Here is a 19,439-nt window from a genome sequence, read left to right as displayed (position 1 = left end):
TGGTGACAGACTATAGGTGGTTAAACAGAGACAGGTTAGTTTGGGTTATCAGATGGCATCTTTCCTCTTCTTTAAAGGGACAGACAGACATGTTGCAAAGGCTCGAGCCCCTCAACAGTATCAAGTTTACCAGAACACATGCACACAGCTGAGAGCAGGGCCTGGGGCCAGTGCACTGAGCTCCAGAAGTGGGGTTAAACCCCCTCCCTGGCCATGGACCCCAGCCAGGGTTTGCCTGGGGGAAGCACACCGTCTCTGGCTGTTTCCCCCCTACCCCACTCCCCACTCGAGCAAAGAGCAGGCAGCGTGGCCATGCACCTTCCCCTCAAGCAGGGAGAGGGGAAAAGTCTTGAAGCTTCAGTTTCTTCCCTTTGGCAGTGGCTGAGCAGGCTGAGAGGCATGCTCTAATAGTCTCTTCCAACCACCCCACCCCCCATCCCTCCCCCCAGCTTCTGGCCCAAGCCACTGCATTTCCTGAATCAAAAGTGAATGTCTGTTCACTTGCTTCTCAGTTTAATCTCTGCAGTTTAGACTAGTCTGCAAAGACTGAATTGAATCAGCCTTGGGCTTTTTGACTGTCTGTACTTAGGACACTTCTCCACTGGGCAAATGCATGCTGGGAAAACATAGAAGATAAGCAGGTAACTGGTCCCTGATGTTACTCAGTGGAAGGGAGTGGAGTTATAGCAACAATGGCTGTGGCCCAGATAATTTGTGAAACATGATTATCTTTTGCAGACCAGGCAGTTACTTTCAGATCAGAAAGGGGGATGTGATTCCAGTAGAAAAAACAAGATATTCCCAGAGGCAGAAATCCCTGCAGCAGGGAGACTTAGGATATGTCTGTACAGCAGTCACTACAGCTTATGTAGAAATATCTGTCCTAGCTTTAAACTAGCTGGCCTGTGTGCTACTGGCAACATAGCTTGACAGCTCAGAGCACAGCGTAGGCTGAAAACCCATCTGAGGTGCAGGGTTAACCATCAGAAAGCTAGCCTGGGCTGAGCTCCCTGCTACTATGTGACCATGACAGCATTGCTGTAGGGTGCATCTATATTAACTGCCGCCCCTGCAGTGAGTGCAGTACAACTCTACCCGTGGAGAGAAAGTGTGCAAGCCTCGACTAATGGAATCGGTTGTGTAGTGTGGATGATAAATGGCAGAATCTTGAGCTCTGTTGGAGTTCAATGTGTTGGAGAACATGTGCAGGGTTATTCCAAAAGTCACACGGCCAGGATAGACAAGCCATAGACAGGACACATGAGCAAACTCATGCTAATGTTGTCTTCAGCTCCCCACTCTTATCCTTATATCCAAGCTCTTGCTTATTCCTTGCCAAGTTCTCTAAGTCCTGTTTTACCTACTACATCTCTCTCACTATCACTTGAGGCTTGGATATATGCCATGTAGGATTGGCAGCAGAACTCTGGCTTCACCGATGAAAGTGTGACTGTCTCCATGCTCGTGGCTGCTGACAGCTCAATGCCTACTCTGCCAGTAACAGAAGCTTTCTGTCCCACAGGGAAGCTCCCATAAAGAGTGTGTAAAGGCTGTAACACTACCTGCCAGCAGCTGCAGCCCTCACTGGCACAGCTGCTGTAGTGGAGCTATACATTGCTAGCAGGAGCTGCATGGGTGGGGACCTGCTTGATGGCTTCCCTGTGGCAGCAGCTCTCTGCCTCTGGGAGGCTTGTAATAAGGACAAATCCTGAGTCAGTTTTGGCTCCTGTCCCTTACAGACAGGAGCTTTCTGGTTTTGGAGTTATTCTTTTGTTCTCCTGCAGCCATCTTCCTCCAAAGCAGGGCCAGGCAATTGTTTTGACTGGTGAACCACTTAATGAGTTTTGGTGAGCTGTTGAGGCCCATACACAAAAATGTTTCAGAAGTTATCATTTTAACAAATTATAGATAAAAAAACAATCATAAACCATACAAAACTGGTTTATGTTTTAGTGTACCTAGACGGGATTGCATAAAAACACAAAATAAGTCTTGCTCTTGTATATTGTGTTTTTGGGGTATGTGGCAGTGTGTGCAGGGGTGTGTGGAGTGGGTGTGTGGGAAGCTGTGAGTTGTGTGTGGGGGGGAATGTGGGATTGGTGGGGGGATGTAGGATGGGTATGTGGGAGGAGTGTGCATGTGTGTTTGAGGGGGCTGCCTGTGAGCTAACTCCTGAGAGCCAGTCAGGGGTAGGGGAAGGGAAGAAAGGCAGGCCCACAGGCATGTGAAGCAGAGCTTGCCAGGGCTGCAGTGCAGATCCAGATGCAAGTGTGGTCCGGCCTGCCCCATCCGGCCCAGGGCTGTCTCCACAGCACTCCACATGGGGCTGAACCCACTTGCTCCTGCCTACACCTACCCTGTGCTGGGCAGCTCCTGCCCCAGTACACAGGGCTCCAGCTCCTGCCTGCCTTCCACCCACTCAGCCATCCTTCAAGTGGCTGCTCATTGCACTGAGTGATCAAGTGGGTGGAAGGCAGTGGGGAGCTGCAGCCCCATGCACTGGGGCAGGAGCAGGCAGCTTCCCCCCAGCCTGGCTAGGTGTGTGATGCCTGACGCATATTTCCATGGCTTCCCCACTCTGCCTGCTGCCCAGAGCAGGGCAGAAGGGGCATGAGGAAGAGGAGGATGAGTTGGAGGCAGGGGGAGCTGAATGGTATCTGGGAAGCTGCAACAGCAGCAGGAACAGCTGCACTGGAAAGCTGTGCATGCCAGTTGAGGTGAGGGCTGGGGCTGGGGCTGTGGCAGTGCTGTCGGTAGGTGCAGGCAGCAGCGCAGCAGAGAATGCCCTGGGCAGGAGGGGCAGGGTTCAGCCCCATGCAGAGTGCCATGGGGACAGCTACAGGTTAGATACAACCAGTTGACAGGCTGGATCTGGCTTGTGGGCCATATTTTGCCCACTTCTGCTCTAATTCCATCCTGACTATCACCTCCTGTCAATCCTTCCCTCACTCCATACAGCTCCTTCTCATCTGTCCCCAGAAATTACTGTTATACCAAGCCATCCCCACTGCTGGTTTTCTCCTGTGCCTTGTCCATGACTTTCCTATCATGGCAGCATGATCATGGGAATGACCTGGCACATGTGATACCACTAACCAATTGCCCATCAAGAATGACGGGTGGGGGAGGGGGCTGGGATGGAGTGCTACCACCTAACAGCCCATGCTGACACTGTTCTCCCTCTTGCAGGGAGCAGGGTGCATTCCTTGTTCAATGAACACTCCCTGTTCATTCCTTGATGCTGCTTCAGAATCATGGCAGTGATCCCCCATGCTTGGAGCACTCTGATTGGCTGTTTCCATTAACCAATCAGAGTGTGAATAAAGCATTGCAGACAGACAGACTTAGGCTTTTCCAATGTTAAAATGCTGAGAACTGCAACAGACTCCAAGAATAACACCGTGGTCTTGGTGCTCGTTCTTCAGGCTCAGCACAGATCTGCAGCTGCCCCCTTCTCAGCTGTTATTCCGCCAACAACCCTGATCCCTTTTTCTCACCTGAGCATCCCTTCTAATCAGTCCTCTTCTGCCTTCATCCTTTCTACCCTCTCGCCCAGTCTGCCGGGAACTTGCACTCTCTCCTTAAGATTTACCTATTTTGAGACATCTACTTCTATTAAAAAGCATCTAACATGGGCCTGGGGCTGTGTTTAATCAAGGTATAGCTTCAGAGAAAAAGTGATGGAATTGTTTTGCCTGTCACTTTTACGGACAGATCCATGACTGCTGAAAATCACTATTGCTCAGCTGAATTTAGTGAGAGAGGTCCTTTTGCACCAGCTGAAGCTCTGGCCACAAACCAAGCACATTGACAGTATGTAAGGTGTGAGGTGATGTTCACTTGCTTAGCTGCCTTTCATATTCTGCCTGCATAAAGTTGTGCAATATGAGTGTATGTTTTTACTGTTGCACTAACACTGCTTCTAACCAGGCTTTGTGCAGGAGAGGAAAATTAACTACACAAAAATGCTGTCTACAGAATGCAAACTTCTTTCTTGCTAACCCACTCCCCACATGATGGTGAATCTCATTGTGACAGTTCCTATTTTTGTTGGGCCTGACACAGCCATTTCTCACAGCCCCGGCTTTCATTGTCTTGCACTGTTATGAGACAATGCTTTTGAAGGCTGAAATCTCTCATGTTTGCCCTCCATGCAGAGATTAACTCAATCTGCAAAGCTTTAAAAATAAAACTATTCCATTCATTTCTGGATCTAGCCATGTGCACGGAAGCAGTGCTCTCTGGGTAAGCTGCATGAATGCTACTTGAAATTTCTACTTCAAATGATGTTGGCTTTTTATTTTATAAGGAAAAAATAAAATATCCACCAAGGCTGACATTTTCATCAGACAAACATCCAGAAGATCAGACTGACAGCTCCAGAGCTCCAGTGGTAGAAAGGGCCCTAAAGCAGAAAAGTGAGTCTTTCCTCCTGCTGAGGAGAATCCTCAGGTAGCATAAAAGCAACTTACAGCAGAGCAGACTATAAAGAGCTTCAGTCTTTTTGACTGGAGAAGCAGATAAGGAACATTTTTTTATTATCCCTTGTGTTCTGAACCAGAGTTTTAGTTCTGCCCCCCACAAAGAGGAGCAACACGGATTTTGTCCTGTTTACTTCTGTTAAAGTGCCACCTTCTACTGGAAACTTAGATGCAAATGCAGAGGGTGGTAAGTCTGACTAGATGCAGCAGATTCAATCACCACGTAAAGAAAGATTCCTTTGTGTTTCACGTTTTCAAGAGAGTAAGTGTTGCTATGATAACCATGGTTCTTTGTGACCTACTTCTGTGCAATTAAAATATCAGTCACAATTATTTTATTGTCCATAATATTCCCTTTGTTTATGTTCTTAGTAAATACACTCAGTGATAAAGCTACTGTCTAGAAACATGCCAAGACTGGTACAATCACATATTTCTGGAATTCGTGAATGCTCAGAGCTTCCAAAGAAGAAGACGACGAAGGAGCTATCAGTTTCAAGAGCGTGTTTATCTGTGTGTGCATCACTGAATAGCTTGTGTGCTGTGGTCAGCACACTATTTTCTAAGCTGTCTGCCTCTGGGGTTTCAAAACTCGACTCACTGAAGCACAGCGGTCCTTGGTCCAGGCAATGTAAATGTGAACGCTGAAGTTCTAAACCATGATCTTCCTTTAAAGAATATATCTGTGAGTGTAGGGAATCATCTGAATAAGTCTTCGCTGACAGAATACTACAGAACACCGATTCAATGATGGCCTAGGAAAAGCCATTATCTGACTTCCTCGCTGTTAGTGTTTGTGTTATCAATGTGAGCAAAGCCAGGAGTCCAGCCCAGTCAGGAGAAGGGCACTAGAGCAGGAGTGCAATGCAGACAGAGGCAGGTTTAGCAAAATCTTTTCCCACAGCGTCTTAACTGAGGAGGTAGTTCAAGGATTACTGAGTGCAGGAGTCAGCTAGGAGAGAAGGACTGCAGGTGTGGCAGGGGAAAGTTTGGCAAACTCTGGGGAATGAGAATTCACTGCCTGTGTTAAGGAGAGAAGACTGCAGAAAGGAGCTGGGTACAGGCAGGAGCTGTGGACACAAATAAATTTCCACAGGAGGCAGTCTACTCCAGGAGCTTCATTCACCTCCATGCTACTCCAGGTCTACACTGCTTTGAGTACCTTCTGTCTGCAAAACTGCAAGAGCATGAGGGTGACTTGCTCTCCATGACTGATAGATTTTCTTGCAGTTTCCTCCAGAGAAGCTGGGTTTTGGCCCCTGCCAGGTGGGAGAGTCCTCCAGAGGGACCACCAGCATGGTCTAGTGGGGCAAGGTCTTTTCCAACAAAAGGAGAAACTTACTACATAACTCTACAACACCCGACATGGGGCACTTCCCCTCCATGCTCACTCTCTCCAGGAGGTGCATGTGCAAACATTTTGGGTGCCTACCACCACACTTCATGCAGTAAGAGATGTCACTGAGGCAGCTTCTATACAGACATATGCTTTAACATTTCCCCCCATTACAGCTCAGTGGATGAACCAGTGGGATCCCTATTTTAGATCAGCCACCAGCACTTTGTATAATGCGTCATCCTGTAGCGCTTGTGGGGAGACATAGACACCATGGTGGTTAAATGGCCTGCTGCATCTAAGCTAGTGCTTCTGCTATTGCTAACTCTAGCAGAGCTGCCCTGGTGACACTAGGAAATATTAAGACAAATGCAAAGCAAGATAAGACTGGTTGAGCCTGTGCCATGCACTAATTTAAAACATGCTAAATTAATACAGGCTTCCCTCGCTTAATATGGTACATGCGTGTTCCCAGAAAACTGTGCATAAATCAAATTTGCATAAAGGGAACCCAGCTTATAAAGTAACAAATAGGGATATATTCCTGTGGGGGGGGCGGTGAGTAAGGCTGGGACTAGAGAAGGGGTGGGGGAGGTGTGCAGCGCAGCCCATCCACCACTCCTGGGGCTGCAGCAGGGAGCAGAGCAGAGGGAACTGTCAGTGGGTGCAGGGTGTGGGGTGATGGGGTGCAGCTCTTGCTGCAACACACACCCCAGGAGGGCTGGGGGGCTGCACTGTGCACCTGGATCTGCGTGCACGATGAGAGCAGGCTGCCACTACAGGCTGGGGCCAGCAGTGGCACCAGGCTCTTCCCGGCACTGGGGGCAGGCCACAGTAATGGGAAGGGGACTGCTGTCACCCCAAAATTCACTGTGCCCCATGCCCCCCAGGCCTCCTCCTGCAGCTGCCATGGAAAGCGGCCAACACCACCTGCCCGTGGGGAAAAGTGGAGCCCCTGGGGGTTTGGGGCATGGTGCAGCCCAGCAGCTGCAGACAGCTGGCATTGGCCACTCCTGGGGCTGCTGCAGCAGGGGCTGGGGAGTGGAGGCAAGCTGTGCCACACCCCAGGGCTCTGCTTCTCCCTACTCACACTAGCCCCTGCTGCAGCAGACCTGGGAGCAGCCGACACCACCTGCCTTCACCACAGCACGGCGCAGCCCAGGGGATGGGGTGTGCAGGGACAAGCGAAGAGCTGGAAGGGGTTCAGGGCACGATGCAGCCCAGTGGCTGCAGGCAGCTGGCATTGGCCACTCCCAGAGCAGCTGCAGCAGGGGCTGGGGTGAGTGGCGCCCCAACCCCATGGCCCTTTCCCTTCCCCACCCAGACTTACCTGCTTGGGGAAAGGGGGAGCACACCTATGCCAATCGCATAAGAGTGAATATACCTCACATACAATGAACTTGGGGTATAAAAAGGGTCATTGCATAAGAGCAAATTTGCCTATACTGAACCTGCATAAATTAAGGGAAACCTGTATTTGCAGCCTCTCCTTCTGACCTTCATTCTCTCTGGGCATCTTATCACCGCGGAGCTCCCTAGGGGCAGAAGTAGCTGGGATAGGTGCACATGTGCTGGATCTGGGTGGTCCACTGAGCTCATGGATTCCAAAGATAAGCAGCCCAGAGTAGACCCCTGCCCCTACCCTTCCACACTGGAGGGTTATGCATTTGAGAATAAGGCAGGAGAGAAAATTTTCATCCAACGATTTTTTCAGTGGAAAAAAGGAATTGGACTGAAAACCTGCCTCCACAGAAAAGGTTGCCTTTGCATTAAAAGGCAAAACATAAAAAGAATTTATTGCAGATGAAAATCTTTCTGCATGCAGCTAGAAACGGTTTGTTTTAGCATTTTTGATCTTTCAACAAAAAGTCCAGCTACTCTGTACGAATGTCACCAAATGTGGTTTTCTTACACTTTGGCCAAGATTGTCCATTTAAACAGAAAAAGAGAGAGAAAAAAATCCTTGATTTCTGACCAGTTCTACCCAGGGACCTTGTCCCTGCCACTGATATGTAGGAAGGGCAGCCTATGAATCTAACAAGTACATAAATGAGCTCACTGTATGACATGAACCAAGTCACCAAGCTCTTCTCTGGGCCTGCAAAACGGGGACAACCTCACTAGGTTGCTGAGGTTGGCCTGTGGGAAGTGTTTTGACCTTGGAGAAGCAAGACCCAACTTTGAAGCCTGTGTTTGACCAGCTGGGTACATTAGACCCATGATCTCTCACAGCCAGTAAGTTGTATTTATCACGGGGACTTTGAGCTTTTGTAAGTGGTGTTCAAAACTGGCTCCCTCCAGTACTATGAGAGTCCCTGTGCTAAGCTCCTGGGCAAAGGACACAGGTTCTGCTAGTACCCACGGACACGAACCAGAAGAGCGCTGGTCTAATACATGTAAGACTGTGGCCCTAAATGGTTAGGGAGCTCAGTGTCAGGTGGCCCGTTACTGTCATTTGAGAAGTTTTAGGTCAAAATCAACATAGATACTCCAGATGGTAACAGCTTCCACCAGCCCCCAGGAATATGCTTCACACTGCCCATATGGGTCTCCCACCCATGCCCAGAAGAAAACATGAGACATCAGCCCTACCCCATGGGAATTACTCCATCCTTCAGCATAAAACCCTGAACAGACCCCCAGCTAAACGTCTAAGTTCACAGACCCCTCCTTTGCATTCTCCCTGGCTTGCTAAATAAATCGGCTTCTTTGATGGGAACCACAAGAGCCACTATTATTGTGGCAGATCCCTTTTGACCACAGGCCTGTTATCACGGGCAGCAGGATGGAAGAAGAACAGATAGAAATGCTGCTGCTACTGCAGGGTCTGCATTATCTTTTCCTGAAAGCCACACAAAGTGGGATGACAATGACGGAAAAAACTGCTCTCGCGTGTTCCCATCCCCTCCACCCCTCACAGCAACACAGCTCCCAAGAGCAATGAGACTCACCCAGCATCACCATAGACACGACAGTGGTGAGCAGCAGGAAGGCACAACGCCACTTCCCAACCAAATGCATGGCAGCTCTTGCTTTTCAGGGCTGATGCAGCTCTTTCACGCCATCCATCCTGTGGGAGCCCAGCTGCGATCCCAGGAGCTTCCCTCTGTGCAGCCTGTCCTACCCGGGCAGCGACGCCGTTCCCTCATCCACCTCCCCACCGCTCTGCCCGGACTCTGGGTGCTCCTGACTGATTAGCTCAGGAGAAGTTCCTCCTCCTGCCTCTTCACCGCACTGGGCTTCCTGTGCTGAGAGCGAACGCTACACTGAGGAAACAGATTGAACAGCTCTGCCTTCCGTTTATTGGCTCTCCTCACAAGGCTGAAGTGTGAAGATAAACTCCACGGCAGAGCTCAGCATGAGGTAAAGAGAAGGGAGTCTCCAAGCCTGGGTCACAATCAAATTTAAACTTTGGGATGTTGGGAAGACATCTTCCTCATCCAGTGTTGGCAGAGAGCTCGAGACTTCAGATGAGAAGAGCTTTCCCAGAGGCACTAACAAGCTCACACCTTCTCATTAATGCATTTTTTGAACAATTTTTACCTTAGGAGCTGTTTGGCTACTGCCAGGACCATGGTCTTAATCCTGCTTTTAAACATACAGGTTCCCCCAACCCCAGTCTTCAGGGCTGAGATTGAACAATGAGGAAGAAGCAAGGATTTCTCATGTTTTTCATCTAGCTTTGGACTCAAGTGATCCAGACTTTGAGGACTAGCAGCCATTTCTCTCCCATCAGCACAATTTCTGGCCCCTCTTGCTGAGAGATGGTCATCTTTGAGCTATACTATAGGACTCATTTCTTCTCCTCCACCTCACTGCCCTTCACATCACATTCAGAGTTGCCTGAGGAAATGAAACTTTTCAGGTCACTTAAGGAACTGGGGACGTGCAGCCTATTTAGCCATTTGCAGGTTGCGAGACATTGCTCTGAGCCGCTGCAGTCTTGTGCGTCACTAACTGGCTTTTGTTAGCCTCATGTTTATTTATTTTGATGTGTTTATTTAATTTGTGTTGCTATTTTAATACTTCTTGCTCAGATAGCAGGAATTGATTATGGAGACCTCACACCCAACATATTTAAAGTCATCTTGAAAGAAGATGAGGTGGGGACAGGACCAGTCAGGCTGGATTGGATCCCAGCTGTCAGAGGCTGAATGGGAGGGTGAGCACTGATCTCCACAGTCCATGACCCCTTAAGCCAACATTCTGAGATTTGCCTTTATGAAATATTTAGGGGAAGGTACTAGAAACCCCATAATGGACCATTGTGGGTTAATATGCTTCTAGAAGAAATAACAACTCCTAGTTAAAGGCAGCATATGGTCAAAAGCATGAGAATGTATAACACTTCTTTTTATTCTGTCCAACATTACAATGCATGTTTTCAGCACCCATATGAGTGTCTAATGCTCTTTGACTCCTCCTCAGCAATTGGCCTTCATAATTTCACATAGCAATGAATTCCACAGTCATTTACAGGCTGTATTAAAGTATATACTGCATTTACTCACATATAAGACAAGAATTTTTTTCACCAGTCAGCATAGGAAAAAAGCTTCTCATCTTATATTTGCATACAAGGATAGCGCTATTGTCTATCATTGAACTGCTGCCAGAAGCAGTATGGGCTTAGTAATAGAAACTAACAATGACACTGATTAAATGCAGCCAACACTGAGCAAGACGTACGGTCCCTATTGGGCAAACATACTGATGGGACCTTACCGCAAGAACAGATTAGTGCAGCCTTTCTAAATAAGAGGAATGGCAAAGCCGATTGCACTCAGGTCCCCTTAGCACTGACTTTTTTCCCCCAAGTCATAGTGAGCCACTCCACCAAGTAACTTTTAACTTCCTCTTTACTCCTACAGCTGAGTTGTGCCTTTCTTTTCCATTTCCAAAGATTCCTGTTTCTTTACCAGTCTTAAATGTCTGGCAGACATCAAGAAACAGGGCTTCAAACAGTTTACCCAGAATCCTTCTCTCACCATCTCTCTCAGCCTGTTGCCTGTGACTAGTGTGGCCCTACTCTCCATAAGGTGGAGCCAGACCAAGTTGCCCTTTGCCTCATCTGCATATACATTTTGGAGGATCCAGAGACACATGACAAGAACACCCAATTCCAGTTTTACCTGTAAAGTTATGTTAAATTTATACATTTTTCATATATGGACTCTAATTATTGGGGGTTGTCTTATATTCTGGGTCATATTATATTCATGTTAATATAGTATTAAAGAATGTTTCTAACCATTTCTATCACCTGTCTCTGACCTTCTTGTATCCCTGCTGTATCTTAGGGTAACAAAAACTGAGCACAGCGCAACCTGGAAGGGTATGCCAGTGTTTTAGAATGATTTTCTATTCCACCCAATGTACATTTTAACATGCGGCTTGCCTTTTATCTGCCTGTGTGCCCTGATCTTAGGTTTCCACCATGTCGTAAGGACATGCCACTGATCTTCTGAGCAGTTACATTTAATCTAGGAATCAGTAATGTATGTGAACAAATAACATAATTATCTCTAAGGTTGGGCAAAGGGAGATAGAGCTAGATTAGATGGACGGAGTTATGGAGAAGGGAAGACAGCAGAAAAGAAGAGGAAGATCCCCTGTGATAAAACAGAAGAAGCAGTTGGAGAGGGAAGAAGAACTGGAAAAGCGGACAAAGATTGAGGCCAGGGGAAGAGGAAGTCTCCAAGGGCAAGAGGAGACATGGAGGTCAGGATCACTCTGAGGCAAGTTGCTTGACAGGGAACTATTTCATTCAGGGTCTGTTCCATGTGCCTCTGCATTATGTAACACATGCCTCTTCAAGGTAACAGAGCAATGTTCCCTGTCATAGCATTTCTTCAGACATCAGGACAGCCTTGGCTCCCCTGCAATCCTATGTGCCCTATAGTGCTGTGAGGCTTAAAACTACACCAGAAGAGACAGACTGTGTTAGTTCACACATTTCTACCCTGGCACAGCAGCAAAGAGTCCCCTCAAGAAAGAAAGGCTCCCAGTGGAGACAGCTGCTGACTAGGCAACAGAATTGTTACGTGCTGCTACCTCAGCCCTTTCCAACTCGTTTGTTCTGGTAGCAGAAGTCTGGGATCTATCCTGTGGTTTTTATCGTGGTTATAAGATCCATTGTCTTTTCATAATCAGATATTATTTTATCAGATATTATTTGGCCCATGCACAGTCTCTGATCTGCTTGATTGAAGTGGTTTTGCTCAGTGTTAAGTCCTGACTGACAGCAGAACCTATTCTACTAACTCCTGAGAGCTACTGCAACGTGACAGATGTGAAGCTGGGTTTCAGCTCTCAGGGTGTAGGTGGAAAGTAAGCTTCTGTGAGTAACAATATTTCTGAATATGCCACGAACAGCAGCTGGCTAAATCCTCAACTGAAGTGAAGTGCCTTCCATGAACACTACGTACCCCCAGCAGCTGGCAGGGTATGGAGAGCTCCAGCAGCCAGTCGCAGCGCTGGCAATGGTAGGAGCGTGGCGGCGGTAAATGTGGAGCTCCTGCAGGCAGCCATGGTGCTCTTGGCAGTGGGGCGGGTGGCGAGCACTGACCAGTGGTTGGTGACCACCCGCAGACGCTGCTGGCGATGTTGGGCGGGGAGGGGGCAAGTGGTGGCCGCCTGCGGGCGCCGCCAGTACTGTTGGCAGCGCCTTTTTGCAGGGGGTGCATTGCCACACTCAGGCGGTGCACATGCACCCCCTATGTGTTGCCAAGGGTGCCCTGACACCATTGACTTCAGCAGAGCTATCCTCACTTATTCCTACTGAGCATCTGGCTCACTGTTGTCTTCCATATCTTGAGTCCCAAAACCCAGGGAGGAGTCATGTCTACAAGCAAGATGAATGTGTGAAGAGAGTCATCACTCACTGGAGTTGTTTCTGTGCTATTGCCACATCGGTTTCACAGCACAGAGTCCACATACCACCCCATCAGTGAAATGCAGGTTTTGCCTAGGAATTTGGCAAGGAGGCTGTACGTACAAGGGTACGGTGAGTCACTCCCACAATACACCCTATACTGAAAGAACCTTTCACTCCCCTGCCAGAGGTGAGAGAGTCGGGACAGTTGTACTTAGCAATGCATTTCCTGTTTGTGGATGCTTTGCAACATAGCCTTAACATTATTTCTTGTTTTCAAATGTGAAAAGTTCATCAGGAGCTTCTTTTCCCACTGTGGAAAGAAAGAAATGAATATGTTGAAGTTGTGCTGTTCATGGTCATGAAAATGAAAGCAAAAGCATTGGGTAGAGCCCTTTTTTGTGTGTGGGCAGGTGCAGTGCTCCCTCCTCCTACGCAGAACTCTGCCAACTACTACAGCCTCCCCTGCTCCTCCAGCACTGGGCTCCCCAAGCACCTCTACCAGTACCTCTCACTTCTGCCCTGAAGTGCCCCTGCTATTCCAGTCCTGCACCTCTTCCCAAACCTCCTAACATTTCAACTTCAGCTCTTCAGGATATTTTGCTGCAGTCATTTCCTATCTTTTCAGTTCTACAAAACAACAGTGAGTTCTGACTGCCCTGTGCTCTAAGGAAATGGGATGGTGACACAGTATAGTAAGCTTCACCAAGGTAAGGGGCTGCTTCAGAAGCAGCTTCCTGGTTGTTCTGCGTGGTTAGTTGATATTGTTTATTTCTGGAAACACCCACGCACCTGAAAGTCCTGATGAGAATGTGGTTCCTTTCATCTGGGACTTCCAGTGGAGGCTAGGAGAGGCACAGGTGGGAGTCCACATTCCCAGAGTCCCTCACATTTCAAAGAAGTTTTTAGGTAATATCACAACTGAAATTAGTGAAACACTCAAACCCGTTTCTTTTTTTTCCAACTAAAGGTTCGGATTGCTCTAAGCTACAATGTAGAGGACTACATTCATTTTCCTACTCTGTATATACACACATGTGCAGGTTGAGATATCCCTGCAGACATGTCAGAGCAATTCTGGTGTGGTGCAATGATCTGTCAGTATCTCTGGACACTTCTTGGCTATCAGGTGTTGAAGCCCTGCCTCTTCCAATCTTCGTGCCTCCTGATGAAAATACGTGCTGTCTCAAAGACTCGCTGATTCACAAGGACAGTTTCTCAACTGGTATAAACTGCCAGAGCTGTACTCCTGCCACTCTAAAGGCTAGAAGGGACTAATCATGTTCACTCAGTCTGTTCTGTATCATTCAGGCCAGGGGGTTTCACCCAGTGGTAACGTAACTCCTAATGGGATGAAAGCTTGTCTTTTAGAAAGGCATCCAATGGAGACTGCTGCAGGCTGGGCAACAGAATCTGGGCCCATTTGGAAGAAGGGTGCCAACAGGAGAAAACTGCCATTGAATCCCTCTGAGGGGAGGAAATGAGTCACAGAGGATGAGCTGAGCTGCCAAGCTGGGGTTTTTTTAGGCAGCGGGTGGGGGAGGAAGCAAGCTGCTGCCTCTGGGAGGGCGCTAGCTCGTGTCTCATCTGGGACTTTAAGGCAACTGGAACCAACCTCATCTTTCATTGAGTCTGGGGAGAATCGTGCAGGAGCCGTGTACTAGGACAGATGGCAAACTCTGATGCTTTTGAACAGACAAAAGGCAGGAAGTGATCTCTCTGCCTCTCTCGCATCTCTTTAGGAGGGACAAGCATGCTGTCTGATGGAAGTGGGGAAGGATCTGGGGCAGCAGGGCACAGTATTGGTACACTTGCGCTCTCCTTTGATTCCTGCTCCACCTAAAGTTTAAAGCCAACTGCCTGGCAGTGGCAGCAGTATTTCTATTCAGGCAGCAGTGACAGAGTCAGTTGACTTAATGGCTCATTTTAGTTTGCTTGATTCCTTCTAAACCCTTCATTGCATAGGTGTTAATGACCCATTTCCCTTTTAAATGGTCTTTTATGGTTCCACTATTCCAGCTATCCTTCTTTGCTGCTGTTTGTTCACTGCTCCTAGTCACCTATGTCCCATTTCACAGCCCTGCAGACTGTTTTTTTAACTCCTAAACTGACTCCAGGACTAATGAAATAACATCTTTGAATTATTTTTGCCTAATTTGTTGTTACGTTATATATAATACATGATATAGCGAATGCATGCGCATTCCAATATTTTTTTTCTTCAGTCTTAAAGTGCATAATATAGCTCTAGATCCCTACTTATTAGTGAAGTTTCCAGTTTCTTTTAACCTGGAGAAAAATGTGAAAATCCCCTGGCTGCGGAAGGAGAGAGACAAATCAGATGGAGAGTCAGAAGGCAGAAGGCAGAGCTGGCGAGCAGACTGGGATCCCAACGCTTCAGAAAAGTGCTGTGAAGTACCACAGCCCTATGTGCTGCTCTATTTCATACATGTTTTCTCCCTCCATTACCTGGTCTTTTCATTTGCCTCTTTTTTCTTTTACTCACAGTCTATCTTCCGGCCTTTTATCTTAATTTTTTAACCACTCGGTAAATTAAACTCATCACCCCAGCAGGATTACAGCTACATTTTCACATGTTGAGAGGTGTGAATAAAAAACTTACTAGAGAACTGCGGATCTTGAGATGGGTTCCCCACTTGGTCATCAGCACCTCAGACAGTCTTTTACTTCCCTTCTTCAGTTTCATGATCTCTACATGTCTTTTCAGAGAATGGTTACTCAAAGGGCCTGTTCCTCACTTTGCTCTCAATAGACTCATCCCAGGCCAGGAGCAGAGGAACCAAAAGGGAGTTCAGTTTCTCAGCTGGAAAATTCCTCAGAATACAGACCATGCCTACATCCTCTGTGCAATGCACCATGCATACTCAGCATGCCATGTCTCATGGATTTACCTTTAATCTCACATCATTTACTGTTTTTCCAGGTCCTGAAGTCACATGATCAGGTGAGACTCTTAGCTGGCATGCTCAGTTGATTTTTTCAAGGTCAGCCAAAACCAAATCTCAGGGTTTCATGTAAATAAATACCATTGGTTCTGCACCACCTGCCAGCCCTGGCCCTGCCACTCCCAGCAAAGCACTGCGCGGGCTCCTCCCAGCCTCATTGTTCCACTGCTGCAATGGCCCCTGCTGGCCCGCACCCACCGGCCACCAGCACACGTGCACGGCCCCAGCTGCCCCGCCTGTGGGGCATGAGTCGAGGACCCACCCGCCCAGGGATTAATGGCAAGAAGGCAGTGGGGCTCTGGCCAGGGTGGGGGGAAGCTCAGGATGGTGTCCCTGCCCCGTGAGTGAGTGCGTACCTGGAGCAGAACAGGTAATGGGCTGCAGCCCAGGGTTGCAGGGCTCCACAGACTTGGCCCCACTGTGGCCTGGGGTGAGGGACACTGCGCACATGTACTTGAGTTCTGGCTTGCACTGGCCCAGGCCCCATGCTCCTGCCACCCTGCCGGCTCAGGCCCCGAGTGCCGGCCTGGGCCCTGTGCTCATGCCCCTGCCTGCCCTTCTTGCCACTGCTGCCACTCCTCCCCACCTGCCAGCCACTCCAACACCACATGCCGGAGCAGACCCCAGGCTTCTGCCACCTCACCCTGGGCCCTGCCGGCTTGGGCTCCATGCTTATGCTACCCAGCCCCCATCAGCCCCTTCCCACTGTCGCTCCTCCCCACTCGCTCCAGCACCATGTGCCAGAGCAGACCCCGGGCTCCTGCCACCCTGCCCTGGCCCCGCTGGCTGCCACTCACCAATTCACTTGATGACGACACTACCACCAATGCTTCTCCCCACTGTGCTGAGTGTTATAATGAAATGCTCTGCACGCTAGGTGAAACCAGGTATGTATTTTAAATGAGCGCTATAGCAAAACCACGGTAAGCAAAACTGCGTTAAGTAGGGGTTGCCTCACCCCTCCCACAGCACTTGTGCCAAACTCTCTACAGCCTCCATCAGCACCTCTCCATTGCTTTCACTTGGCTCATATCTATGAGGCTTCCTGTACAACCTTAAATGCTAGAGATGTTCTCTTCTTCCAAAGGAAACCTGAGCCTCTAGAGCAGTGGTCACCAACTAATGGATCTCGATCCACCAGTAGATCTCAGAGCCTCTTGGAGTTGATCCAAGGCTGGGTTGGGGGCCTGAGTGCCCGAATACTTGCACGCACATGCCTCAGCCCAGCAGGTCAGTCCGTGGGGGAGAGAAGGGTAGGAGCTAGATTGAGGCCCCTGCAGTGAGGGACAGTGTTGCAGAGGCAGGAGCAGTGGTAAGCTGAATGGGGCCTCGGCCAGGTGGGACTTACCTGCTGGGGAGGCACACCCCCAAATAACTCTTTCTCCCTCTGCCTTGATCTGTCCCCTGTTTCCCTCCCTACAGACTTACCTGCTGGGAGCGGGTGAGGGGGTGGCAGCAACACATGGTAGATATTAGGTTGCTTTTAAATGCCAAAGGTGATCTCCTACTTAAAAGGGTTGGAGACCACTGCTCTAGAGAACAAGTCAGCAGCTTTCCCAATGTGCTGTATCACAACCTAGAGGTCTAGTCCGAGTGCTGGCTTAAATGAAAAAAAAAGGATAACTCAAGTATCCTAAAAGAAGTTCAAGACAGAGTGAGTTGTCCGGTCACTCTTTCCAGGAGGCTCATGTGGCAGACTGACAAAGGTTAAAACACTCTGTTTTGTTGTTGGTGCTTCAAGAGAAAGAGCTGGTAGTGATGGGACCGGAATGCATCCAAGATCCACCAGAAGAGCAAGGTGAGAAGGGAACCAAATCTCTGACATGCCAGGTTCTTTATTCTAGTGCAAAGTAGATGTGAACTCTTTATACCCACTTTGTATGGCTCAAGTGAAGACACAAACTTGTAGGCACCAGAGACCCAGGAGCTTGCTGGCTCTGTCTCTTTGGGCATGAAGTACAAACTGATTCTTCAGGGCTGAATGACTTACTTGAAATGAAAAAGAGAACAAAGGTAAAGTGTCTTAGTGTTTCCCACCTCTGTGACACCAGATGTGGAGCTGAACACAAAATGGTTTCCTCTCTTTGTGCATCAGAGGCCATCAAGATTCAAAGGTCCATTGCCCATGAAACAAGAAAGAGTCACGTGACCAAATAAAACAAGGAGTTTTAAGGGGGAAAAGCATATGAACTTTTCTTCAGCATTCTCTCTCCTGCTGGGGTTACTCCTTGCTATCATGCACACTTGCACAAGAAGGGCACTTCTCTTCTGAATCACTTCTCCCTGCACATAACATCCCTCTCTCCTCACTTGACCTGTACAGAGTAACTTGCAATTGAAAAGTCTTTGCTCAGGAAGAAGATTCACCCAAAACATCTGCACAACCCCCTCTCTTTTCTTCCAATATTTGGGGCAACTGGTTTCTGGCTGGCCCTGCCATCAGAGAGCATAACTCTTGCCTCTGCTCATTGGTTGGCTTTTCTACCTCTACAACTGTTCTCCTTTTTTCTTTCTCACTGTAGGACCTCAATGCTCAGCAAAGTGGGGGACTCATCCCATGGTTGCAATAGGATACCTTCATTAAAAATCTTTTCCTTTTTTCTTTTTTTTTTGCTGATTAAAAGCACAAGACTAGAGTCTTGCATGTGCTTGCATAAAAATTCTTGCATTCATGCGCTGCACCACAGTGAGATTTCGCCCACTCAATGTGTGGTGAATGATGTCTGCTAGCTGTTTTGGAAGGGCACAGTCACATTCTCCCTCTAGGCTTCACACTGCTTATTTTGCTCATTAGCCCCTTTGGAGAAATGTATTCTCTGTGCAAACAAACAAATAAAAAATGCAAATGTAGTCTACAAGGTGAGATTTTAATCAGAGAACACAGGTCAGGAAATGCAAAATTAAGGTTGCCCCAGCAACAGTAACTGAAGTATGTTGCATTGCTGCTCACAATTCAGCTATAGAAAACCCAGATGAACTCCATTGACTGAAGTAGAGTGATTCTGGATTTGCACTAGCAGACAAGAGCTTAATTCCAGCTTAAAACTAATTCCAAAAGCCACAATCCAAAAGAAAGCCCAAGAAGCTACAGCAGACATAGCATTTTTAGCCTGTTCAAATGGTTAAACGGTCGGACTAAACAAAGTTCACCTGTTCCATCTCTGCCCAGATTGAAAGCAACTAATACTAAAAACCAAACCAGTTTAGGAAAGGAACTGAATAGCCCCTGGAGTGCCTGCTCTCCTTATCTGATAAGATAAAAAGGGGACACTCCAGGTTGTTCTGTGGCAACTTCAAAGTTGACAAAAGGAAATAACTTATCTTCTTGCATGCAACACACTCCCAAATAAAACTTGTGCCTTGTTTTTGGTAAGCAGAATGTAAAAAAAAAAAAGATTTTTCCAAAGTTGTGACTAACTGTGTGACAAAGAGGAAGTCCTGTAAATCCAGAGTACCTAGGAAGCGTGGCATCACAGCATGAGACATTCTGGGTGAGGTCAAAGGCAGGAACTTCTAGGTATAACAAACCATCTCCTGGAATGCCACATTCCCCGGACACTCTGTTTCCAAGAGGACTTACCGTGTGTCACACAAGGTCAGACCCTCGCAAGGGCACTAGAAAGACTCTTTGTTCTTTACTGTAAGTAGCTCTTTATATAAGTTCCTGTAAAGAAAGGGTGACGGGCTGGCTGGCAGTGACCTAGCCCAGGGGTTTTGAAAGGGCAAAAGATGATTGGAGGACTTGGGATTCCCTTGCTGTACCAGTCAGGCCCCAGAGACTC

At 48.1% G+C, this 19,439-nt stretch overlaps 1 protein-coding gene across 2 annotated transcripts in view; it reads right to left on the bottom strand.

Annotated features, from left to right (window-relative positions):
• Window positions 1–9,216, bottom strand: part of LOC109319334 (cell surface glycoprotein CD200 receptor 1-A-like) — a 31,312-nt gene extending 22,096 nt beyond the window's left edge. Inside the window, exon 1 of one of the 2 annotated variants that reach the window (XM_019548817.1) lies at window positions 8,769–9,216. In XM_019548817.1, the coding sequence (XP_019404362.1) occupies window positions 8,769–8,838 (70 nt within the window). In that variant the 5' untranslated portion in view covers window positions 8,839–9,216. The remainder of the gene's footprint in view (window positions 1–8,768) is intronic. The other variant, XM_019548816.1, reaches the window with a different exon arrangement.
• Between the last annotated feature and the right edge of the window lie 10,223 nt (window positions 9,217–19,439).

The sequence above is a fragment of the Crocodylus porosus genome, unplaced genomic scaffold (assembly GCF_001723895.1).
Source record: "Crocodylus porosus isolate Cpor-Errol unplaced genomic scaffold, CroPor_comp1, whole genome shotgun sequence".
Lineage (NCBI taxonomy): Eukaryota > Metazoa > Chordata > Crocodylia > Crocodylidae > Crocodylus > Crocodylus porosus.
This window is presented reverse-complemented; position numbering and strand designations above follow the sequence as displayed.